Source organism: Macrobrachium nipponense, chromosome 28, assembly GCF_015104395.2.
Source record: "Macrobrachium nipponense isolate FS-2020 chromosome 28, ASM1510439v2, whole genome shotgun sequence".
NCBI classification, from domain to species: Eukaryota; Metazoa; Arthropoda; class Malacostraca; order Decapoda; family Palaemonidae; genus Macrobrachium; species Macrobrachium nipponense.
Window position 1 is genome coordinate 26,311,393 of NC_087217.1, and position 26,584 is coordinate 26,337,976.

A 26,584-nucleotide genomic window follows, 5' to 3' on the forward strand; every position below is an offset into this window, starting at 1 on the left:
AAAAGTAAAATATTTTTTTTCAAATAATCAGTTCTTTATTTGACCGTCTAACCAATGACTCCAAAGCAAAATCTATGAATGCTCTATGTGATGAGAGTAATTACCTTATATTTAAAGTTTTACCAGAATGGAACGATTAATTTTTGATTTAATTAAGTAATTAAACATATATAATATAATGACATTGTTATTGAAATTGAATGTATGCTTTTATTTAAATAAAAAAATGTCAGTATCAAAATTCATCTTAGTTCATCTACCTTGTTCATTGATATCCTTGGCCTAATGTAAACAAACACGAAAATTTTTAAAGAGACAACTGTCACTACGAATACTACTACAAGGTATAACTTCGTTATTACGACCACGTATTGGGAATACCTATTGCTGTCTGTGATTAATACTATTAAGAAATCTCTTATAGGTAAATTTCTTTTTAGAGTTTTAAGTAAAACATTTTTAGAGTGTATGAGGACAATAGTATGGTTTAATTTATGAGTGTAAATTATAAGCAGCGCAACCAACTACTAAGGTACTTAAGCTACGGTAGCTAGGCCTACCAATTGTTAAGAGCTGTTCCAGCAACAAGAGCCTGTGCTGGCATAACGTTGGCTTGAACTTCGACATCAACCTTTTAGGGCTTTGAGACAACCGATACAACAATAGCCCTTAATGTTCGGGAGACTACTCAAACCTTAATGTTTGTACTACCTAGATTAGGGGAAACAGCCGAGCGGACTAGCTGAGTCAGTCTTGCCCGCATGTTGATCCACCCTCCGAAAAAGTACTTTAACACGACCTGACACCGGAGATGGGCACCAGCCATGAGTCATTGTTGGTGGGAGCAACACCTTGAGACTTTTCTCCTTTCGAAGTAAGTACCTAGCCTATTTTCTCCAAAGTTAGAAATGAAGGTCATATTTTTAGATTAAACAGAGGTTAATGAAAGTCTAGCCATGTGCAGTGCAAACATACCTCCATGAATACCTCCATGACGCTTTCGAAATTTTTACTTAAAGCACCAAATAGCTATGTAGAAGATTCACGCCATCTCGATGTTTGCGGAGTCACTTGTGTCAACAAACTTCCCATTTCCTGTGCTAAATCCACACACCACTTGTACCCATAGACGTTGGGACACTTTATTCACAACAATCTTAAATGACGAGGGGTATCAGCCTCCAACCGGGAAACTGTGTCATCTGTTCGGGAAGAAGGAGAGTGCGGTAGATAACATTCATATAATGAAAGATCAGAGTAAGGTTATGAATTGCATATATTTAGCCTATTAGGTATTCATGATAGTGCACTTGGAAATATTCATTGTTGTAAAAGTAACCAGATTCCTGACACAAATTTCATTGGTTTTGCTGTGATATAGCCTAGCTATGGTGTTGCCAAATGTTTTTTGTGTTTAACCTCCAAACTTGGGATAAGACTTACAAAAAACTATGGAAATAAGTGAATTTAGCATTGTAATATATATATATTATGTATGTTAATTTAATATATAGATATATATATATATATTATATATATATATATAGATATATATATATATTATATATATATATATAGTATATGTATATATAATTTTTTTTTCTTTTTTTTTCAGGTAAATTTTGAGTGCATTGTCATATTGCAGTATACATACTTTGAAATGTACATGAGTCCCTGTATCTTATAGGCTGATTAAATTTTTTCCTAAATTTACAGGGTTCAATGTTGCAAATAGTGTGCTACTCGGAAGCATTGGGTTAGAATGAGAGTTGGGGGTTTATCATCCAGCTGACTTGTGCAACATATCTCGGCTGTCCTGTCAATCGTAAAAGTATGGTAAGTTGTATTTGTTAGGTCCAATGAACTTTTTGGGAATTTGATTTAATTATGCCTTAGTGTAATGTACAGTATCTTAATAATATTTCTTTTCAAGAACTAAAGTTATTCCACTACCTTCACATTTGCTACTTGAGTTAACCTACATTCCTATTTGAATGGACATTGTATGAAATGGAAAAGCATTTATATGTCAGATGTTTCATTATTCTGCTATTAATTGTATACATAAACACAAATGATTTTCATGAACGACTTAATATTTTTTATATTGTATTGCTTTTTTTCTGTTCTGGATCTAGTAGCTGCCATGAGAGGCCAAGTAATATTAGATGACATAACTGGCCAAATATGGCCCACAGATTTCAATTTGGACGTGCTCAAAACATCGGATAAATTAACGTAAGTACAGTACCTGCAGGTTATCTGTTTTGAAGAGATTACTCAGTGATTTTGTTATCTGTCAATGCTAAAAGATTCATGTATGCTGCCTTTTATTTGGAATGACTCTTACCTAGTTAAAGATAGCTTATATCTCCATGCTGATAGGTGAGTCGACATTCAAACAAAAGATCGAATGGCTGCCCAGATGACTGTCTAGTCATCTGTTCTCCATCAGGTGTGTTTTGGCTCATCAGAATTCTCCTTGCTACCATTGTGTATAGGTGCTATTGGTATTTCGTGACTGTTTGCTGTCATCACAGTACGTACTCTATTTTTATTTTTCTTGGATGTCTTCTGCTGGAATCAAGGCTAAGAAAGTTTAGTTCCGTAAGAATGATTACTGTGTTAGTAGGATGTTTATTTTTTAGGAGATACACACTGTTTGCACCAGCTGCAATGGTATAAGGCATGATTTTGGGAACAGTGTGAGGAAGTAGGGATTTTTGAAAGACTTTCTGCCTAAGTTAGTTAGCATAGGGAGAGGAGGGAAGCAGATAGATTGTGAAAGCAACCAGTTAGGTCAGGTCACCAACCTGTCATTAATTCCCCTTCTCCAGGTCCTTCGTCTGTAGTTATTTATACTCGATCTAGGCTTTTCCTTTGCAAATGCTTTAGTTAGGACTGAGTTTTCTTCATTTAGCGCTGCCTTCTCCTTTAGGTTTAGGAAAAGTGTATTGAGAAGTTAAAACAGGATGTAAACCTTATTATTTGGGATGAATATTGCCTGCTGTTGAAGTTAGCTTATATCTTTAATTATGTATTTGGATACTTACCTATTGTTAAACTAGACCCCACCCTGCCTCTCCACAACTTAGTGGGCTGCCAGGGAGAATTCTGACAAGCTAAAACATTCGGAACACACCTGGTGGAGAACAGCGCTGGACAGTCATCCAGGTAGCCATTCAATCTTTTGCTTGAATGCAGCCTCGCCTATCAGCAAGGAGATATAAGTTATCTTTAACAGTTGATAAGTATCCAAATAATAAATCTTATGATGAAAATTTTTATGATCTAAGTTTATTAGACAATGTATAACTATACGTAGTTATAAAAACATAGTATCCTTTCATTTATTTCATTTTGCTTTTGTTTCTGATTGTTGCTGTTTATATGCTAGAATATTTAATTTGAGGTTGATGTAGGTGGGATTAAAAATTTTTTCATCAAATTTATAATGTCCATGTAGTAGATCAACCTGACAGTGAACTTATGTTTTCAGCCATAAATGAATTAACTATGTTTGATATTTGGCTTTTATCTGACTGAATGTAAAAACATGCCATTTTGAAGTTCAGACATTTAGATAAGGATGTGGAGGAATGTCCCGATGTACACGTTTGACCACTGGACTTTTTTGGAAACTCAAAATGTGAACGGGATTCTTTTCTGTTTCAGAACTTTGTTGGAAATAGTGGGTTCTGGCATATCCCAGACTACTGCAATAAGCTGCCATTGTACTTATATGGCTGTAGTCACTACAGGAGAACCTGGCTCCAATTTAGTATTTGTCATACATCTTGTTGAAAACCGGTAAGAATTGTAGTGTCTTTTGAAATGTACATTAACTCATATTTACCTTTTTTGTATTCTTATCACTTGCATACAAATGTGACCTTAGAGACTATTCAGAAGTTTAAGTGGGCTACGTAAAACTTCACAGTTTTTCAGTTAATGCTTTAGTTACTTCATTGCAGTTGTTTTAGCTTCTTAATTCTTAAGTGTATGGCTTATTAGTATTCAAGGTAATAATTGACATTGCATCTAAACCATTTCAAGAAATGTATTTTCTTCATTATTTCGCTCTACAAGAGAAGCATTGGTAAAAGTCTCAATATGTTGACTTTAAATTCTCCATTTATATATGAATTCTTAAAGAACATAGAAAGTAACGGTTCCAAAAAATGATTGCTTTTAGCAAAGCTCAAGAGCATAATGAATAGAAGTACATTGCTGTATGTTTTTATCAGTGAGCATGGTGGTTAGACATCGACTATCTCTTAGATTCAGTAAACATTTCATTCCCTTTTTCAAATCTGTTTATATATAAGTCTCTTAACCTTGGTTCAGTATTTGGAATTCTTGTTTCAGGTATTACTTATTGAAAAAGACTGTAGAACCATGTACAACACTGGCATTTCATCCTTACCAGGAAAATGTTCTCTTCATAGCAACAGAGTCGAGTAGTTTATACAAACTTGATGTCAGTAAGTCATTTCTTTTTTCTTGTGTGCTGTTTGATTAATTAATTTTTTTTTTAAATTGTGAGACTGATACTCATTTAGTTCAGTTAGGTTGTAAGTTATGGATATAGTGTACAACAACTGTAAGCTAATCTTACAATAACAATAAAGTTTTACATACACTATAAATCTTATAACATGGATGTATGTCATGCACACAGTGCTTACGTATATGGTATTATGTACATCATTATTTTTTCTGCCTTTCATTTTTAAGATGATGGAAGTGTCATGCAGATGATAGGACACACATTTCCAGTGGAAGGAATTCATTCAGGAGCCCGGTCACCTTTGGTTATCTCGTACAATTCAGATGAAGTTCTCCTGTGGTCATGGCCTTCACTTAATCTTACTAGCAGATTGCGATTAGAGGAAATTGTTCCAGTGAAATGGGTAAGTACTATATTATTATTATGTATTGTTATTATTATTGTTATTATTATTTATTATTTATTATTTTTTATTCATTATTTATTATTTGTTATTCATTATTTATTCATTATTATTATTATTTATTTATTTATTTATTTTTTTTTATTATTATCACAGTCCTCCAATTTGACTGGTTGGCATTTATAGTGTGGGGTTCCGGGTTGCATCCTGCCTCCTTAGGAGTCCATCACTCTTCTTACTATGTGCGTCGTTTCTAGGATCACACTCTTCTGCATGAGTCCTGGAGCTACTTCAGCCTCTAGTTTTTCCAGATTTCTTTTTCAGGGATCTTGGAATCGTGCCTAGTGTTCCTATAATTATGGGTACAATTTCCACTGGCATATCCCATATCCTTCTTATTTCTATTTTCAGGTCTTGATACTTATCCATTTTTTCCCTTTTCTTTCTCTTCAACTCTGGTGTCCCATGGTATTGCGACATCAATGAGTGATACTTTCTTCTTGATTTTGTCAATCAACATCACGTCTGGTCTGTTTGCACGTATCACCCTATCTGTTCTGATACCATAGTCCCAGAGGATCTTTGCCTGATCGTTTTCTATCACTCCTTCAGGTTGGTGCTCGTACCACTTTTTACTGCAAGGTAGCTGATGTTTCTTGCACAGGCTCCAGTGGAGGACATTTGCTACTGAATCATGCCTCTTTTTGTACTGGTTCTGTGCAAGTGCCGGACATTTGCTTGCTATGTGGTTTATGGTTTCATTTTTCGTATTGCACTTCCTACATATGGGAGAGATGTTATTTCCATCTATCGTTCTTTGGATATATCTGGTTCTTAGGGCCTGATCTTGTGCCGCTGTTATCATTCCTTCAGTTTCCTTCTTGAGCTCTCCCCTCTGTAACCATTGCCATGTGTCATCGCTGGCCAGTTCCTTAGTCTGTCTCATGTATTGTCCGTGCATTGGTTTGTTGTGCCATTCCTCTGTTCTGTTTGTCATTCTCCTGTCTCTGTATATTTTTGGGTCTTTGTCTACTTTTATCAGTCCTTCCCATGCACTCTTGAGCCACTCGTCTTCACTGGTTTTCAGATATTGCCCCAGTGCTCTGTTCTCGATGTTGACACAGTCCTCTATGCTTAGTAGTCCCCTCCCTCCTTCCTTTCGTGTTATGTACAGTCTGTCCGTATTTGCTCTTGGGTGTAGTGCGTTGTGTATTGACATATGTTTCCTAGTTTTCTGGTCTGTTGCGGAGTTCTGCCTTCATCCATTCCCCTATTCCTGCGCTGTATCTGATTACTGGCACTGCCCTTGTGTTTATGGCTTTTATCATATTTCCAGCATTGAGTTTTGACTTGAGTAGCGCCTTAAGTCTCTGCATATATTCTTTTCTGATCGTGTCCTTCATCTCTTGGTGTTTTATATCCCTTCCTTCCATTATTCCCAGGTATTTGTATCCTGTCTCATCTATGTGTTTGATGTTGCTCCCATCTGGTAGCTTTATCCCTTCAGTCCTTGTTACTTTGCCCTTTTGTATGTTGACTAAGGCGCATTTTTCTATTCCAACTCCATCCTGATGTCCCCAGATACAATCCTTACAGTCTGGATTAGGGTATCTATTTCCTTGATGCTCTTACCATACAGCTTGATGTCGTTCATGAACATCAGATGGTTAATTCTGTTGCCACTTTTCTTGAGTTGGTACCGAGCATCCATCTTCTGCAGTACTTTTGTCATGGGAATCATGGCTACTACGAAGAGTAGTGGGGACAGTGAGTCGCCCTGGAAGATCCCTCTCCTGATATCAACCTTTGCTAGTCTTATTCCAGAGCTTGTAAGTATTGAATTCCAATTGCGCATTGTATTTTTGAGGAAGCTGATGGTGTTTTCCTCTGCCCCATATATTTTCAGGCATTCTATTAGCCATGTGTGTGGTATCATGTCGAAGGCTTTCTTATAGTCTATCCATGCCATGCTTAGGTTGGTTTTCCTTCTCTTACTGTTCTTCATTACCATTTTGTCTATCAGGAGCTGGTCTTTTGTGCCCCTACACTTCCTTCTGCAGCCTTTCTGTTGGTGGGGGATGGTGTTTGTATCCTCTAGGTAGTTGTATAGCCTTTCGCTGATGATACCTGTTAGTAACTTCCACATTATTGGTAGGCAGGTGATAGGCCTGTAGTTACTGGCTATATTTCCCTTACTCTTGTCTTTCTGGACTAAGGGTGTTTTTTCTGTGGTCATCCATTTGGGCGCATGGTGATTTGTGATACAATGCTGGAGTTGTTCTGCTATTCTTGGGTGTAGGGCCTTGAAGTTTTTGAGCCAGTATCCATGGACTTCATCGGGACCTGGGGCTTTCCAGTTTGGCATTTTCTTTAGTTGGTGTCTGACTGTGTCTGTCGTGATGTCAGTGAATCTTTGTTTTATTCTTCCTGTTTCTTCTGCCTTGACTTCCTTGAGCCATGTTGCATGGTTGTTGTGTGATACCGGATTGCTTCATATGTTTTCCCAGAGTCTCTTACTTGGTTCGGCTTCAGGAATTTCTTGGTGGTTGTCTTCCCCCTCTTAGTTGGCTGTATAGTCTTTTCTGGTTGGTTCCGAATAGTTTGTTCTGTTGGTATCCCTTATTCCTGTTCATGTATTGTTGGATCTTATGTGCTTTGGCCTTAAGCCTCTGTTTTACATCCTGTATTGTGTTGTTTAGTCCCCTCTCGTGTACTTTATATTTCTCGTTCAGTTCCTCCCTAGTTTTCTTGCTTCTTAGCCTTTTTTCTGCCATTTCTTTCAGTTTACTCAAGTCAGATCTCATCACCATGATTTGCTTTTCCAGGCGCCTTTTCCAAGGAGGTTGCTGTTTTGGTTTCTGTTGGGTTGGTTGTGCTGGTGGTGTTGGTGTTCGTGTCCCCATCAGCTGCTACTAATCTTGTTCCTGCATATGTCAAGTTATTTGTTTCTGTGATATTGGTGGTGTGTATTAGTCTCATTATTTCATTGACCTCACTTGTTTTCTCCCTTAATTTCTTGGTGTTGTAGGCTTTCATGGAGGGGATCTTTGTTCTCTTTGTGTCTGGCTTCATCCATTGTCTGATCTTTTCTACCCATTCCGTCCTGTCTGTTACTTCGTCGGTGTTTCCTCGTGTGTCGTTGTTTGATACCTCATCATCCCTGTCGTCTTCTATGGCATCGTCTCTCAGTTCGTCTTGTAATTCGTTGCCGTGCGTCATTTCCCTTTCGAGTTCCTCTCTTTCTGTTGGGGAGAGCCAGTTCTTTTTCTTTATGTTCCTTACTTGGTCTGCCAGCCTCTGCTCTATTTGGGGGGTGTTATTCCTTCTCATTCCAGATGTTGACCAACCTTCTTCTATATCCTCTCTCCGTCGGGTTGCTTCTGATGTAGCATCTCCATATTTCCTTCTTAATTATTATTATTGATTGTTATTATTATAATTTTCCTTATATTTCCTTATTATTATTATTATTATTGTTATTATTATTATTATTATTATTATTTTTTTTTTATTATTATTATTATTATTGTTATTGTTATTATTATTGTTGTTATTGTTATTAGTTAGTTATTTATAAGATAGATATATTTTTTTTTTTTTTTTTTTTTTGCGTTGCTCTATCACAGTCCTCCAATTCGACTGGGTGGTATTTATAGTGTGGGGTTCCGGTTGCATCCTGCCTCCTTAGGAGTCCATCACTTTTCTTACTATGTGTGCCGTTTCTAGGATCACACTCTTCTGCATGAGTCCTGGAGCTACTTCAGTCTCTAGTTTTTCTAGATTCCTTTTCAGGGATCTTGGATCGTGCCTAGTGCTCCTATGATTATGGGTACGATTTCCACTGGCATATCCCATATCCTTCTTATTTCTATTTTCAGATCTTGATACTTATCCATTTTTTACCTCTCTTTCTTCAACTCTGGTGTCCCATGGTATTGCGACATCAATGAGTGATACTTTCTTCTTGGACTTTGTCAATCAACGTCACGTCTGGTTTGTTTGCACGTATCACCCTATCCGTTTCTGATACCATAGTCCCAGAGGATCTTTGCCTGATCGTTTTCTATCACTCCTTCAGGTTGGTGCTCGTACCACTTATTACTGCAAGGTAGCTGATGTTTCTTGCACAGGCTCCAGTGGAGGGCTTTTTGCTACTGAATCATGCCTCTTTTTGTACTGGTTCTGTGCAAGTGCCGGGCATTCACTTGCTATGTGGTTTATGGTTTCATTTTTCGTATTGCACTTCCTACATATGGGAGAGATGTTATTTCCGTCTATCGTTCTTTGAACATACCTGGTTCTTAGGGCCTGATCTTGTGCCGCTGTTATCATTCCTTCAGTTTCCTTCTTTAGCTCTCCCCTCTGTAGCCATTGCCAAATTGTCATCGCTGGCTAGTTCTTTAGTCTGTCTCATGTATTGTCCGTGCATTGGTTTGTTGTGCCAGTCCTCTGTTCTGTCTGTCTTTCTCCTGTCTCTGTATATTTCTGGGTCTTCGTCTACTTTTATCCAGTCTTCTTCCCATGCACTCTTTAGCCACTCGTCTTCACTGGTTTTCAGATATTGCCCCAGTGCTTCTGTTCTCGATGTTTACGCAGATCGTCTATACTTAGTAGTCCTCTCCCTCCTTCCTTTCGTGTTATGTATAGTCTGTCCGTATTTGCTCTTGGGTGTAGTGCTTTGTGTATTGTCATATGTTTCCTGGTTTTCTGATCTATGCTGCGGAGTTCTGCCTTAGTCCATTCCACTATTCCTGCGCTGTATCTGATTACTGGCACTGCCCATGTGTTTATGGCTTTTATTCATATTTCCGGCGTTGAGTTTTGACTTGAGTATCGCCTTGAGTCTCTGCATATATTCTTTCTGATCGTGTCCTTCATCTCTTGGTGTTTTATATCCCCTCCTTCCATTATTCCCAGGTATTTGTATCCTGTCTCATCTATGTGTTTGATGTTGCTCCCATCTGGTAGCTTTATCCCTTCAGTTCTCGTTACTTTGCCTTTTGTATGTTGACTAAGGCGCATTTTTCTATCCAAACTCCATCCTGATGTCCCCAGATACAATCCTTACAGTCTGGATTAGGGTATCTATTTCCTTGATGCTCATTGACCATGAACAGCTTGATGTCGTCCATGAACATCAGATGGTTGATTCTGTTGCCTCTTTTCTTGAGTTGGTACCCGGCATCCATCTTCTGTAGTACTTTTGTCATGGGAATCATGGATACTACGAAGAGTAGTGGGGACAGTGAGTCGCCCTGGAAGATCCTCTCCTGATATTAACCTCTGCTAGTCTTATTCCAGAGCTTGTAAGTATTGTATTCAGTTGCGCATGTATTTTTTGAGGAAGCTGATGGTATTTCCTCTGCCCCATATATTTTCAGGCATTCTATTAGCCATGTGTGTGGTATCATGTCGCAAGGCTTTCTTATAGTCTATCCATGCCATGCTTAGGTTGGTTTTCCTTCTCCTACTGTTCTTCATTACCATTTTGTCTATCAGGAGCTGGTCTTTTGTGCCCCTACACTTCCTTCTGCGGCCTTTCTGTTGGTGGGGGATGGTGTGTCTCCTCTAGGTAGTTGTATAGCTTTTCACTGATGATACCTGTTAGTAACTTCCACATTATTGGTAGACAGGTGATAGGCCTGTAGTTACTGGCTATATTTACCCTTACTCTTGTCTTTTTGTACTAAGGATGTTCTTCCTGTGGTCATCCATTTGGGTGCTTGGTGATTTGAGATACAATGCTGGAGTTGTTCTGCTATTCGTGGGTGTAGGGCCTTGAAGTTTTTGAGCCAGTATCCACATGGCCTTTCATCGGGAACACCTGGGGCTTTCCAGTTTGGCATTTTCTTTAGTTGGTGTCTGACTGTGTCTGTCGTGATGTCTGTGAATCTTTGTTTTATTCTCCCTGTTTCTTCTTCCTTGACTTCCTGGAGCCATGTTGCATGTTTGTTGTGTGATACCGGATTGCTCCATATGTTTTCCCAGAGTCTCTTACTTTGTTCGGCTTCAGGAATTTCTGGGTGGTTGTCTTCCCTCTTAGTTGGCTGTATAGTCCTTTTCTGTTGGTTCCGAATAGTTTGTTGTGTTGGTATCCCTTATTCCTGTTCATGTACCGTTTGGATCTTAAGTGCTTTGGCCTGAAGCCTCTGTTTTTACATCTTCTATTGTGTGTTTAGTCCCTCTCTTGTACTTTGTATTTCTCGTTGAGTTCCTCCCTTGTTTTCTTGCTTCTTAGCCTTTTTTCTGCCATCTCTTTCAGTTTACTCAAGTCAGATCTCATCACCATGATTTGCTTTTCCAGGCGCCTTTTCCAAGGAGGTTGCTGTGTTATTATTATTATTATTATTATTATTATTATTTTTGGTAGAAGACCCTCTTTTAGGCAAATACTGTTAAAAAGGATGGCAGAATTAAGCGAGTTGATTTTATATATTTTGTTTTTTCTATTTTCCTTACAATTCGCTTCTCAGGCTCAGCGATGTTTCTGAGTAACTGGCCAATATTCATATTGGGAATTTTCAAAAATTATAAATGCTGAAGGAAACTTTTATTAGAACAGGATATCAGGTCCAGGTCAAGCAGGGGTCGTCGTCAGTGCCGGTATTATTCCGTAAGCGTAGTTCAGTTCGGGCCACGGGTCGTCTTTGGATTAAGGGCTGGTGTTGGTGCTGTATAAGCTGGTATTACGTGACGTTTCGACCTTCTCGTAGGTCATCTTCGGACGAGTCGATTGAAGAGACTGTAGCAGGAAAGTTTGCGGAACGGTATTTATAGCGGCACGGACCTAGAGTTGCATTCTCATTGGTCGGGCCGGTCTTGGGCGAAGCCATGGATCTCGCCTCGAAGGTCTCGGGGATTCTCTTGTGCGAGCGCCACAGTGGTGTGCCTGGGGATGAACGTCAGGAATTCCATCTGTAGCAGGAATCGTATCATCCTGTGGGGGCTCCTGATTATCTGGCATCGTCGGGGGGTCGCTCGCTGCTCTCGCTCCGGGCGGCGGTGGGAAGGAGAAACGTTTCTTGAGTTATATTTAAGTTTGGTTTCTCCTTACCTATATGAAGGGCTTCTAGGAGGCGCAGACGTCGGGGATCTGTTGTCTGATCTATTATTATGATATTAGGGATAATATCATTTCTTTTTATCCGTTTGTTATGAGCAGTCCTGGCGTGGTTGAATATGGCTCCTTCTTGGGCGTGGCAGGAGATTCGCTTGGAGAAACGCATGGAGGTCATACCGACGTATATGCCGAGGCATCCTCGGACGGGGCATGTGTAACGGTAGACCACACTCTTCTTCTTCAAGGGATCCTGCAGGGGCGCCGAAGGGTTGTTTCTCATCACCAGGCTGCTCGTCTTCTTCGTTTTATAATATATAATTATTTTAATATTTATGTCTGGGTCGGCGGGGCTGACGTTTTCCTCGATGATCTTTTTGAGGGCTTGTTCGTCCTCCTTGTACCGGCACTGACGACGACCCCTGCTTGACCTGGACCTGATATCCTGTTCTAATAAAAGTTTCCTTCAGCATTTACAATTTTTGAAAATTCCCAATATGAATATTGGCCAGTTACTCAGAAACATCGCTGAGCCTGAGAAGCGGAATGTAAGGAAAATAGAAAAAACAATATATAAAATCAACTCGCTTAATTCTGCCATCCTTTTTAACAGTATTTGCCTAAAAGAGGGTCTTCTACCAAAATACACATTCTTCCGGCTACATGACCCTGCCGCCCAGCGAGAACCAGGCACGAGGAGCTTCAGGAGGACCCTGCTGCAACGGCAACTGCACGCCAAGGAACAAGAGAGGGCCGCACTCGTCGAGGAAAAGGACAGCTTATACTCCGAGTTGGGAGGGCCTCCGCCGTCGTAGCGACCCTGTTGCAGCTCCCACCTCGTGCCTCAGACGAAGAAAATGGCGCAATAGACAACCCCCAAGGGCGTGGACAACACGAATACATCATCGACTGCCTTCGCCCCGCCTGGAGGAAAAAGATGCTGAGAAGAAGAACAGGACCATTACCAAGAAACTCGTCGCCCTCAACGGAGGTAAGATACGCCTCCCACAAGGACGTGACGAGTACATCAACCTCACAAGTCACGTCCCAACACCTGACGAAGACAAGATCCTGCAGATGGGCCTCAACTGCCACTTCATCACGCAGCGAGGCGATGGATAAACGCCTGGAAATTGAATATCTCCTCGACGGTATCCAGAAGCAAGAGGACCTTGGGAACTTGCGGACGACTGACGCCCTTCAGCCCCTCTGCTTGCCGAGGTCCTCACCGGACCGTGGAGACTACCGCAGTGGTATCATCAGCCGTGACCTGAGGGAAGCAGCGAAGCAGTTAAGGAAGCGTGAGGACGTCACAGTACGCAGGGCCGATAAATTCCGCAGAATCACCAAGAACCCCGTCGACGACATCAAGCGAGAGGTTTCCAACCGGATTATTGAAAACGGTCAACGCCGCCTCGAACGCCCTGCATTTGCCACCCAATACACGGGTGACCATGACTTAGGCTACATCTATGGGAATGTTAAGACCCATAAACAAGGGAACTCCCTTCGCCCATAATCAGCCAGATCCCTGCCCTACGTACCTGTTGGCCAAGAAACTTAACACCATCTTAACCCCGTACGTCCCCAGATAGGTCACAGCCTGAAGTCGTCGGCCGAGTTCTTGGACGCCCTACGAGCAACGCCCCCCGGAGGATGCATCGCTTCGATGGATGTAGAGGTCCCTGTTTACCAACGTCCCCGTTGCGAGACCATACAAATGATTTTGGACAGAGTTTACAGGGACCCCGACATTCCATCCTTAAACATCCCAGAGCATGCCCTTCGAGCCCTGCTGGAATCTGCACTAAGAAGGCCCCTTTTGCTGATCACCGCAACTATATGTTCACCCAGATCGACGGCGTGGCAATGGGATCTCCCCTTGGGGTCCTTTTCGCCAATTTCTATATGGGTACCGTCGAAGAGAGGGTCTTCCAGATTTCCAGGAAAAACCTGAGGATGTACGTGCGCTACATCGATGACACCTTCGTCTGCGCCGACACCCAGGATGAGATAGAGCAGCTGCGACGTGCATTCCACCCGACCACAGCTGCCTCAACGTTCACGATTGAACATTGCCAAGATCGCCGCCTCCCCTTCCTTGACGTCCTTGTCGAAACAGCGAGATTCCGAATTCAGCACGAGGGTGTACACGAAGCCGACGAACCTGGGAATATGCATGTAACGGTGAGAGTGAGTGCCCTGAGAGTATAAGCGCTCCACCATCAGCGCCTTCGTCAGGACGGGCCCTCTCACACTGCTCCTCCTGGAATGACGCACACAGTGAGTTGGAGCGCGCCACCCAGGTCCTCGTCGACAACGGACACACCAAGTCGTGCTGTTTGATGAGTCCAATAAGGAAAAAAAGTATGGATGCCTGGTACCACCAGGAAACCCCGCCCCGACGTTGCAGAGCCCATCAAGCTTTTCTACAAGGGGCACTTCCACCGGAGGTACAAGGAGGACGAACAAGCCCTCAAAAAGATCATCGAGGAAACGTCAGCCCCGCCGACCCAGACAGAAATATTAAAATAATTATATATTATAAAAACGAAGAAGACGAGCAGCCTGGTGATGAGAAACAACCCCTTCGGCGCCCCTGCAGGATCCCTTGAAGAAGACGATGTGGTCTACCGTTACACATGCCCCGTTCCGAGGATGCTCGGCAAATACGTCGGTATGACCTCCATGCGTTTTCTCCAAGCGAATCTCCTGCCAAGCCCAAGAAGGAGCCTATATTCAACCACGCCAGGACTGCTCATAAACAAACGGATAAAAAGAAATGATATTATCCCTAATTATCATAATAATAGATCAGACACAGATCCCCGACGTCTGCACCTCCTAGAAGCCCTTCATATAGGTAAGGAGAAAACCAAACTTAAATATAACTCAAGAAACGTTTCTCCTTCCCACCGCCGCCCGGAGAGCAGCGAGTGACCCCCTGACGATGCCTTCATCGGGAACCTGGGGCTTTTCCAGTTTTGGCATTTTCTTTAGTTGGTGTCTGACTGTGTCTGTCGTGATCTCTGTGAATCTTTGTTTTATTCTCCTGTTTTCTTCTTCCTTGACTTCCTGGAGCCATGTTGCATGTTTGTTGTGTGATACCGGATTGCTCCATATGTTTTTCCCAGAGTCTCTTACTTGGTTCAGCTTCAGGAATTTCTGGGTGGTTTGTCTTCCCCTCTTAGTTGGCTGTATAGTCTTTTCTGGTTGGTTCCGAATAGTTTGTTCTGTTGGTATCCCTTATTCCTGTTCATGTACCGTTGGATCTTATGTGCTTTGGCCTTGAGCCTCTGTTTTACATCTTCTATTGTGTTGTTTTAATCCCCTCTCGTGTAGCTTTGTATTTCTCGTTGAGTTTCCTCCCCCTTGTTTTCTTGCTTCTTTAGCCTTTTTCTGCCATCTCTTTCAGTTTACTCAAGTCAGATCTCATCACCATGATTTGCTTTTCCAGGCGCCTTTTCCAAGGATGTTGCTGTTTTGGTTTCTGTTGGGTTGGGTTGTGTGGTGGTGGTTGGTGTTCGAATTCCCATCAGTTCTGCTACTAATTTGCTCTGATCCATGTCAAGTTATTGTTTCTGTGATACTGGTGGTCTGTATTATGCCCAGTATTTTCATTGACCTCACTTGTTTTCTCCCTCAATTTCTTGGTGTTGTAGGCTTTCATGGAGGGGAATCTTTGTTCTCTCTGTATCTGGCTCCATCCATTGTCTCAATCTTTTCTACCCATTCCGTCCTCTCTGTTACTCGTCGGTGTTTCTTCGTGTGTCGTTGTTTGATACCTCATCCTCCCTGGTCGTCTTCTGTGGCATCGTCTCTCAGTTCGTCTTCGTGTAATTCGTTGTTGTGTGACATTTCCCTTTCAGTTCTTCTCTTTCTGTTGGGGAGAGCCAGGTCTTTTTCTTTATGTTCCTTACTTTGGTCTGCCAGCCTCTGCTCTGTTTGGGGGGTGTTATTCCTCTCATTCCAGATGTTTGACCAATCTTCTTCTATATCCTCTCTCCGTCGGGTTGCTTCTGATGTAGTGTATTATTATTATTATTATTATTATTATTATTATTATTATTATTATTATTATTATTATTATTATTATTATTATTCAGAAGTTGAAGCCTATTCATATGGAACCAAGCCCCTAGGGAACATTGGCTTGAATTCTAGCTTCCAAAGAATATGGTGTTCATTAGGAAGAAGTAAGATGAGGTAAAGGGAAATACAGAAAGAGACACCACTTATTAAAAATGAAAGTAAATTAACCAATAAATGTATTAAAATGTAAGTTGAATACTACATATTAGAGTAGTAATGTAATGCACCTGCACTTGAACTTCTGAAGTTCCAATTGCATGACTTCCAATAGGAGGCTGCTCCAGAGTCCAATGGTGTGAGGAATAAAGGACCTCTGGAACTGAGAAGCTTGACAGCATGCACATGTACTGCATATTGGTTCTGCTGTTAAGCAAATCTGGGGTATGAGGGATCAGTTGAGAATGTGAAGGATCTCTGTTGAAATACAACTTATGAAAAAGTGACCAACAAGAGACCATCCATCAATGGTCCAAGTCATAACTCTACTATTAGGAAGGAAAAACCTACCACACGAACCACTTACTATTAGGAAGGAGAAACCTACCACACGAACCACTTTATCTAAAAGAGATAAATCTCTGGCAGAAGCAAACATCCACATTGGAGAACAGCATTCTAGTGAAGGGACTACAAATAACCTAAAGCAGGTTGCATTGATTTTTATCACCATTATAAATATATTATGCTTTACATACTATCTATTGCAGTGGGTGTTCATTGAAAAATATCTTTTATAGGTTTTATGTTTATCCTATGTTCATTTTGAATAATTTTATCATGGCATGGATTAAAGTGAAGGGTACATGATCTTGCTTCAGCTTAAGAAGAGTAATTCCTGAATATTTGAATACCGCAGGCTGGTCATGTGTGGCAGCGAGATGAACTTGTTGTCAGCTTTGTGACAGGTGGCATTCTCATATGGCCAAGCCAAAACAGGTCTCAGCAGATTACCATTCATCCTCCTGAAGGATTACAACTGGATTTTACTGCTTATGCTCTGTCAAGGTAAGCTCCCATTTTTTTTTTATTGCCACTATGGAGCAGTTTTTGCTTCAAAACAGTTCTTACATGGCTGTTGCTAAATAAATGATGGTTCTTATCTTGCCAAATTAGACCGGCATTTCTGTCATGGCCATAATGTTGTTCTTGTGACTAAAAGAATAATTCGTATACATATGTTGAAATACCTTTGCTTGGATGTAACTTGTCTTCTAATACATTCTGAACTTATGGGTAGTGGAGGAGAGTGGCTTGTTGGCGGTGGGAAGAGTCATCTTCTTGTAACATACTCTCTCATAAATCGTTCAGTTGCTCAGGTGGTACAGTTACCTGCCTCATGTACTGATGTCTTCCGAGTCACCTTTCTACCTGCCATTCATCCTCGGTATTTCCAGGTTTGTGATAAACATATTACTACATATTCACGAACACTATACGCATTGTAATGTAGGATAACCTTCATGAGAAAAATAATTAAAGCCAATCTAATGGCTGCTAGAAAAGTAAAATTATTTAAAGTTCTTGAATGAAGAAGTTAATGAAGTGTTGGACTCCACGGAGATATCAGCTCATGGTACTAGTTCAGGGTTTTCTGTGATACCAGATAGCTTCAGACTAAAGTCCATTGGAAGTCCTTGGTTCTAAGAGGAGTTTTACCCAGTTCAGAAATATGATGATTAGTTTAGGAAATCATGTTGCCATTATCAGTACAAAAAGATTAGGACTCATTTGTTAGTGCTAGTGTGATTATTGACAAGTGCATTCTTCTTTCAAATACAGAACAGAAAATTAATCCTTTCACTAAACTGTCATGTACCTAATAATGTTTTGGTGCTTGATTTTCTTTTCAGGTGTTAGCTGTACTTAATTCAACAGGAATACTTACCATAATTGATTTTACTACGTCAACAAAACTGAAGACATTGCGAGCCCAAAGATTCAATATTGGTAAGATAATTTCCTATATGTTTATTAGAATTCTCTTATTTGGGTAGTAGGCAGAGTAGGGAGATAGGGTAATACATTGGTTATTTGGCCTCCTAGTGAAAAGAGGAGAGAATAGAAGTTACTTGATGTGATCTAAATCACCGTAAAAAGCATTGTGCCCTGTTAATTTCCGTCAATTTGATCCTTGACAAATATTACTTCAAAACATAATTTTTTCTTAGTAAGTATTCACTTGACGTGAATGGTGTTGCGCAGCACCGCTCTCCTGTAGTGCTTAAGTTAGCCGCTGCATGTTGCCTCTAATGCCCTGAATTCAGGTCACCAGAAATTTGATGTTTTCAAGTAGGATCAACTATGTTATGAAAATATCTCCCTCCCTCTACATTCTTTGCCAGTGGTTAACAGTGGATAAAATCAGGGAAATTACCTATTTTTTTTCCATTTAGTACATGCTTCAATTTCATTACCAGTTGGTGTTACTTTGTGGAGGTTTCCATCGTGTGTCGACCACATCGCTGTTAATTCAGGTCACAGGCCAATCATAACCTTGGATATTGCCTTATGCCCACTGGTTTCTTTAATCCAGCTAATCAAAATTAATTACAATCCACCAGTCAAAGTTGATTATTGTCTGTATGCTTCACAGACCCTTGCTCCGACCCAGGTTACGTTGTTCTTTATTGTTTCCATCTCCAAAATGGATGGAGTTGATGTGTGTGTACAAAGATGTAGAAAGTGTGGACAGTTTCAAGGTAGTTCAGCAACTATCATTTCTAAATCTCTTCGATTTTACTAAACTAAACGGTGAATTTGCACATTCTTGTACAGTTAGTTCCAGAAGTGAAGCGACAAATCTCAGAATTGATCGTACTTCTTTAGAAACTCTTGGGGTTGCCAGTTAGTATTTTTATTGTAGTGTCTTACCGAACAATTATAGAGCCGTGATTTCCACGAGCGCAGGATACTAAATTCAAATTTAGCGCGTCGGCGTCGCCCCACAACAATGGTGGTGATGACGTCATCTCCCTCCCACTCGCGGGAGAACCAGGTACAACTGCCCAGGTGAATCCAATCTTTTCCTGCCGGCGTCCGGTGAACATCGGTGGTCGGTGCGGTTTGGATGACTTTGCTTCGCTTTTTTCTTGTGGATTTGATCTTCGGAATTGGTGAAGTACTCTTTTTTGGCGTTGTTGTTATTTTGCTTTTATTTAGGCGTTGCCATGTCGGATTCTAGTCCCGTCGGGAGTTAGGTTTTGCATCTCAGGATGTAAAACTAGATTATCCCAGTTAGAGTATGATTCTCACACTAAATGTGTTAAGTGTAGGGGGCAGGTTTTGTTTTTCAGGGCAGATCGAACCTGTACGAGTGTAGTGATTGGACTGATTCTCAATGGAAGTTTTTTAGTTCATACTCGGAGAAATTAGCTAAAGACAGAATTAGAAAAGCAGCGCTTAGGGAAAGTAGACTTAGCTCTGCTTCGTCTTGCGATGCATCTGTTCCTTCTGTTTCTCCTCAAATTGTTATGTCTCCTTTAACTACACCTCCTATTCTCCTACTAATCCCACTTCTCCGGCTTCCCGTTGTAGTTTCTTCCGACACCATTGCCAGTCTGGAATCGAGGTTAGATCAGAAATTTTCGGTACTAGAGAATACGGTTTTGCAACTTGGTAATTCAGTTAAGACGTTTTTGGAGAAAGCGGCTTCAGGTAAGAGTGTAGTTTGATGGTGCGTCTGTCTGTCCTGACACGTCTCCTAGACAAAGGTCACTGTCCAGCTCCCCCGCACCAGGGAGAAGACATACCGGAAGTCCAAGGGAGTCGATCGGGATTTGCCCACAGACGGCGCCTCTCTTGTTGAGCCTGTTGCGCCTCAACAGGGCTCGGTTAAGCGTTGGAAAGGTGTTGCGGTCAGACGCCTTTCGAATGATTCAAGCGATTCGTCTCCGGTCGCGCGGCGCTCTTGGCGAGATTCGCCCGTTTCGCGTCCCTTAAGAGGCGTTCAGGCGCCGATTCTTCGCCTCCTCCAGTCAAGCGGTATAAGGAGCCTGAGAGTAGGGTTGCGCCTCGGCCGTTAGCGGCTCGTTCGTCGCCTCAATCTGTGCCTTTTTTCGGCTCCATCTACTAGTAGAGATGTGGTTTTGTTCCGATACGTATACAAACCCTCGTCCTTTAACAATAGGAAGGTAACTAGCGGCAGCTGGGACGGTCGTAAGCTTCGAACAAGGGAGAACGGTAGTTAACTGCTTGTCCGATCGTGCGCGCGCCGCGCGCACCGGGCGGTGAAGAATCACTTTTGCTTTCGGCCGTGTGTGACAGGACGTGTTCGTCATCGCTCTGCCCGCTATTTTCGTCGTGTGCTTTGGATGTTTACAATTTCTTCTGACTGGTTTGTTTGTGGTCTTGATTGAAATTGTAAGTACTCTTTTTTTCATTTTTCATTGAAAGTGAATTTAATTATGGATCAAGAAGAGCTTTCGCCGCGCCCACCAGCTGCCCGTAGAGTGTGTCCCGGGCTGGAGGGGCGTAAATGCGGCGGATTTCGCTCTTATCCAGACATTGATCCACATGAATTGTGTTATCGGTGTCGGGGGGCGAGAATGCTCCCGAGCCGAACCTTGTAATGTGTGTGAATTGGTCCGAGGCGCAGTGGGTGCTGTACGAGGGTAGGAAGAGGCGTAGACCGACCAAGGAGTCGTCGGAAAGCTCTCCAGCGACTCCTTTGGTGACATACCTTGTCATCCTTCCTGCCTCCAGCTCAGCCCCCACGATTTGCGCCTTCCCCTGCGGGGGGGTTTCGGAGTCCTTCTCCTCACTCGATCCGTCGAGTGTGGAGATGGGCGCCCGATACCCGGTAGTTCAATTGTACTCGGGGTCTTCCGTCCGCTCTGGGTGGGGTTCGTCCTCCCCCGGGCGCGAGGGTGCCCCTCTAACTGACCCGACTGTTCCTCCCTCAGGTGTGCCTTCTGTGAGTGACGACCTTGGACAGGTGTGGGCGTGTTGGGACTGCAGGGCGCCCCTAGTATCCAGGGCTTGATTCAACGTCTGGCGGGGTCGGCAGTTGTAACTCATGGTGTAGTCACAACAACGACAAACACAATGTCCACACCAGCGTACGCCGCCCCTCCTCATGTAGTGTATACGCAACACATTGCGTCGGTGACACCCACGGCATCAATCCAGAAGCCGACTGCTGCCGTACCTAAGAGGGGCGTGCCGCCGCCACCTGGATTTTATGTGCTGCCGACTCCCGACTTTCGCTGTCCCAAAAGTTCGCCCCTGGATCTGCCGCCCGTCCCAATGATGAGTTTGGCTGTATCGGAGATGCCTGGTGACGCCGGACTATGCTGCCGTACCTGCAGCTAAGTTGTTTGCTGGCCCAGCCGCTTGCGCCGCTCCTACGAAGCGCGCAGTGCGGGACGCTCATGCCGATGTTGCTGCTGGAGCTGGTCCTGCTGGTGCTGGTCCTGCTGGTGCTGGTCCTGCTGGTGCTGGTCCTGCTGCTGCTGGTCCTGCTGGTGCTGGTCCTGATGGTGCTGGTCCTGCTGTTGATGTCCCTGCCGCTCCTGCCGTGCCTGCCCCTGCCCACGTCGCGTCTCGTCATGGAGGTGCTGCACCGGTCCTCAGGTCTTCCGGACAGGATCAGTCAGGGCGTGTTGCTTTGGCAATTGGCCCGACTTTTCCCGTGGATGGAAGACCTGACGTCCGTCCTGAGAGAGCTGACGAAGAAGAAGAAGAAGAAGAGGAAGGTGTCGTCGTCGTCTTCTTCGTCGTCTGTTGCCGCCTCTCCCCCTTCGACTTCTAAGGCTTCCAAGCCGAAGAAGAAGAAGGCTGCCTCCTCCCCCCCTAAGAAGGCTCCTGCGGGACCTTCGAAGGGCCCGTCTCGCTCTGGCGTGACGGGGGGTGCTTCTGCTGGTCCTCCTGTTCCCTCGGGAACAGGGTCCGTCTCTTCTTCTGAGAAGAAGAAGAAGACGGGGGACCAAGGATGTGCTGGCTACTGCTGGTACATCCGCCGCCTGGTCTTGGTAGCACTGCTGCTAAAGCCAGGTATACCGGCTCGACTTCTCCTTCGCGAGAAGGTCCTGAGTGTACGGTCCTCCTTCGGGCGAACCGTTGCAGCTAAAGTCAAGACGCCTGAGCTCGCTCACGTCATGACCGAGGCACGGAGCAGAAGACTGTCGAGAATCGCGCGAAGTGACTCTCGCCAGGCCAGCGGGCCGCTCTCGTAGCGACCAGTTCAGACCGGTACCTCGGGCTGACGTGACGGTCTCTGACCGGCCACGGGTTGAGGCTGGGAAGAGGTCCCCTCGACCAACGGCACCAGCTTCGGCTGGTACCAGCGGTTTGACGTGCCGTGAGGACGCTCACGTCCCCCTCTCACCGCCGCGAAAGCGAGCTCTGCAGATCACCTGACCGTCGCTCCCACAGGGACCGGACGGAGACGGTGGCCAGCAGCAGCTCGTCTGACGCCACGGATCGGGGTCGACGTACTCAGTCGAGGCCGCTCGCCACAGGTGAGCGGCACGGCCAGGCCTGCAGATAGATCCCCACCGCGGGTTTGGTGATCGGCTGCAGCCCCCCACGTACGCTGGTCCTGCCAGCGAGCGGGGGGGGGGAGCGTCAGGTCTGTCTCTCCTATACCTTCAACTTCCTCGGGCTACACCGGGAAGAGCGAGGTATCTAGGAGTGATCGTGAGAGGTGCGCCGCTCACGATCCCGTCACGATGCCGCACGCACCAGGCATGGTCTTAGGACCAGCCAGGTCGTACGCGCAAGTGGCTGGAGGCGACCGTCAGGGGTCTGTTGCTGTTCCTCCTTCTGAAGGAGGAGGGTCTCGAGAGCTGCTCCTGTTGGAGGGACTGGACGGTCCTACTCCTCAGGACGCTGTGACTCCCGAGATCCAGAGGAACTTTGCCCAGGTTATTGCGCTGATTCGTCAGCACAAACACCCTGGGGGGAAGGATCGCCGCTACCACCATCTGAGCCCACGTCCCGGCTCGAGTCATTTGGGGCCCGAAGAGGGAACCCGAAAATGACGGTGGGACTGCCGCGATCGGAGCTTGCAGACTCAGTCCTTGACCAGGTGGAGAATTTCGTCTCAGGACGAGAGGACTCACTTAAGTCAGGACGGTCTTCCAAGCTACTTCCTCCTCCTCTGCAGCGACAGCGGAAGTTCTACGTGCCATCAGTGGATCCAATACCGCCCAAACAGGTAACCCGGAGCTAGCTAGGCTAACTCCAGGTGTGTCCCTGCAGCAGCTCCTGTCGGAGAACTTGTGGTTCTCGCAGCAGGAGGCACTGGGCCTGGAAGCTACCGCTATGGCGGCTTTCCAGGCAGTCTCTTGGTTGGATCTGTGGTCCCTCACAGTATCCAAGGTCGCGGCCGACTCCGGGGTGCTGCCCTCGAAGAAGACCCCGACTTCAGGAGACTGTGCCAGTCTGGAGGTAGGGCCATCTCCTACCTCGCCCATCAGACGGCAAACCTGTGGGCCAACTTGGTTCTCCGTCGTAGGGACGCTGTCCTTACACGAGTAGCCAAGGGGGCCGGGCGTGAGGCGGTAAATGGACTCCGTAACGGACCAATGAAGAGTTCCTCCGCTCTCTTTCCCGGAGAGATGGTGGACGCTGCGGTGGAAAGACGGCGCACTGACGACAGTGACCGTCTGGTTCACCAGGCAGTTACGAAGGTTCTGGGCAATCTCGTACAACTGCGGCTAAGCCTAAGAGTTTAGCTAGCGCTTCCTCGGCTGCTAAGACGGCTGCTCCATCGAAGCCCCGAGGAAAGACTCTTCCTGCTTCAACTTCTGGTAAAGGAGGCCGTAACCAGCCCTCCTCCCAGCCCTCCTTTCCCCGAGGAGGTGCTGGGAAGAAGTCGAAGCGAGGTGGGAAACGCTAGGGACGGCGTTCCCTCACCAGCTGCCGGAAGTGGGGGGGTGCCCTAGCGAGCCATTGGGCAACTTGGCAGCGCTACGGTGCCGAGACCTGGATAGTAGACGTCCTTCGGGAGGGATATCTACTACCCTTCGAATCTCGACCACCCCTCACCTCCAACCCGGTCCATCTTCAGAACTTATGTGCTGGGATCCTCAAAGGACGACGCTCTTCTGGCAGGAGAATCAAGACCATGGCTGACCAAACGAGCTGTAGAACGTCGTAGTAGATCGGTCACCGGCTTTTACAGCCGCCTTTTCTTAGTGGAAAAGGCATCGGGGGGCTGGCGCCCGGTGATAGATCTCTCTCCCCTGAACCGATCCGATTTGTTCGCCAGACTCGGTTCAAGATGGAGACGGCACGTTCCGTGCTGGACTCCATCAGGGAGAACGACTTCATGCTTTCGGTGGACCTGAAGGATGCGTATTTTCAAATACCCATCCATCAGTCCTCCAGAAAGTACCTCCGCTTCATCTTCGACGGGACGGTGTACCAATTCAGGGCACTTTGCTTCGGTCTCTCAACCGCCCCACAGGTGTTCACGAGAGTGTTCACGCTGGTGTCTGCTTGGGCCCATTCGCACGGGATACGTCTTCTGAGGTATCTCGACGATTGGCTGGTCCTGGCGAGCTCCCGCTCGCAGTTGCTGCAGGACAGGATCGACTTCTAAAGTTTTGTCGCAATCTGGGGATCGTGATGAAACTACGAGAAAGTCCGATCTCGAAACCCAAGCAGAAGATGTAGTACCTTGGTATTGCTGATCGATACGGGTAGCAGCTCAAGTCCGCCCCGCAGACTTGAGGATCAGCAAATTCAGGGAGGCAGCCGGCCGGTTCCTGTCTCGGCAGGAACAGGCAGCTCAGCAATGGCAAGTCGTGATCGGCCACCTGTCGTCACTCGAGAAGTTAGTTCCTCACGGACGTCTTCACCTGCGGTCTCTCCAGTGGAGATAAGGGAGAGTTGGTCACAGGTAAAGGATCCCACCTTACTTCCCCGTGTCCATCACGGAGAAGGTGAGGCAGGACCTAGCCTGGTGGCTCGACGACAGGAACCTCTTAAGAGGAGTGCCCCTACGCACTCCCCCCCCGAGATGCTCCTGTTCTCAGACGCATCGACCCGAGGGATGGGGCGCACACCTGGAGGAGTTGCTGGCTGCAGTGTGTGGGACCATCACGACAAGCACCTTCACATCAATGTCCTGGAACTCAAGGCAGCGTTTTACGCTCTCCAAGAGTTCCAAGACCGCTTGATGGGACACTCGGTGGAGTTGATGTGCGACAACACCACAGTAGTGGCATACGTCAACAAGCAGGGTTGCCTAGTGTGTCTCCCGCTACAACCAGTTGACTGTGCAGGTGCACGAGTGGGCCACGGCTCACTCGATAGAGCTGTCAGCACGCTACATTCCAGGCAAGAGGAATGTAGTAGCGGACAAGCTCAGCCGTCGGGATCAGGTAATAGGGACCGAGTGGTCCCTTACACCCAGAAGTGGCGAAAGGCTTCTTCAACCTGTGGGGCGTCCGGTCATAGACCTGTTCGCCACCCGGCACAACAAAAAACAACTTAAGTTTTTTGCTCAGCCGTGCCGGACCCATGGGCAGCTGCAGAGGACGCTCTTCAACAGCCCCTGGGACAACCTCTTCGTCTACGCCTTTCCTCCCTTTTTGTCTGATTCGGAAAGTGATCAGCCGAGCTGCTGGTCCACTCCCAATCTCAGGATGATCCTGGTGGCTCCAAACGACCTCAAGCCGTTTGGTACCGGACCTGCTGGCTCTTCTTGCAGAAGAACCGAGAGAGATGCCCACTGGCACAACCTTCTAGAACAGCCACCACGTTTTTAGAGCGGGTACCACCGAGCAGTCCAGTCCCTACAACTTCACGGCTGGCTGTTATCCACCATCTCTTGCGAACGAGAGGCTTTTCTCGCAGCGCAGCAACAGAGATGGCTGGACACGTCAGACAGTCCTCTGCAGCTGTGTACCAGGGGAAGTGGCCGTCTTCTGTGGTTGGTGTCGTAGACGGGGTCTATCTCCTCTCAGAGCCACTCTTCAGCAGGTAGCGGATTTCCTCGTGTTTCTTCGCCGAGGAGAAGCTCCTCTCAGTACCCACAGTTAAAGGATATAGAGCTGCACTGGCACTCGTCCTAAAACTGAGGGGACTGGACATCTCGAACTCATTCGAGATCTCCTTGCTAATGAGGAGCTTCGAAAGGTCTTGCCCACCCAGGGAGCTGTCAGGCCCCCTGAGTGGGATGTGACTCTCGTCCTTAGGAGTTTGACTCGAAGACCATTCGAGCCACTCCGAGAGTCGTCAGACAGGGATCTGACCCTCAAGACCCTCTTCTTGCTGGCCCTGGCATCGGCGAAGAGAGTAGGGGAACTTCATGGTCTGTCCTTCAATGCATTCCAGGGGAATGGATCTGTGACGCTCGATTTCGTCCCGAATTTCGTAGCTAAGACTCGATTTCGTCCCGAATCGTAGCTGACACAGAATTCCGTCGATCCCTTTTACGACAGGTTCGAATCCCCTTTCCTAATCCCCCCCTCCCAATGGATTTCACCGACAACGATACGGATGAGATGCTGCTTTGTCCTGTGAGGGCGCTACGGCGCTATCTGAAGAAAAACTCGACACCTCAGGCCTGAGT

The 26,584-nt window shown here is 45.2% G+C and overlaps 1 protein-coding gene across 8 annotated transcripts in view; it reads left to right on the forward strand.

Annotated features, from left to right (window-relative positions):
- Positions 1-223: 223 nt before the first annotated feature.
- The window catches only part of LOC135201600 (TBC1 domain family member 31-like), a 92,441-nt gene continuing 66,080 nt past the window's right edge, over positions 224-26,584 (forward strand). The window contains exons 1-9 of one of the 8 annotated variants that reach the window (XM_064230643.1): positions 224-344; positions 1,717-1,836; positions 2,142-2,238; positions 3,676-3,810; positions 4,369-4,484; positions 4,738-4,913; positions 16,919-17,067; positions 17,300-17,456; positions 17,913-18,009. In XM_064230643.1, coding sequence (XP_064086713.1) covers positions 2,147-2,238; positions 3,676-3,810; positions 4,369-4,484; positions 4,738-4,913; positions 16,919-17,067; positions 17,300-17,456; positions 17,913-18,009 — 922 coding nt within the window. In that variant the 5' untranslated portion in view covers positions 224-344; positions 1,717-1,836; positions 2,142-2,146. Of the gene's footprint in view, positions 425-635; positions 875-1,716; positions 1,837-2,138; positions 2,243-2,385; positions 2,456-3,675; positions 3,811-4,368; positions 4,485-4,737; positions 4,914-16,918; positions 17,068-17,299; positions 17,457-17,912; positions 18,010-26,584 lie in introns of those variants that run through there. The other 7 variants (XM_064230640.1, XM_064230646.1, XM_064230639.1 and 4 more) reach the window with 7 other exon arrangements.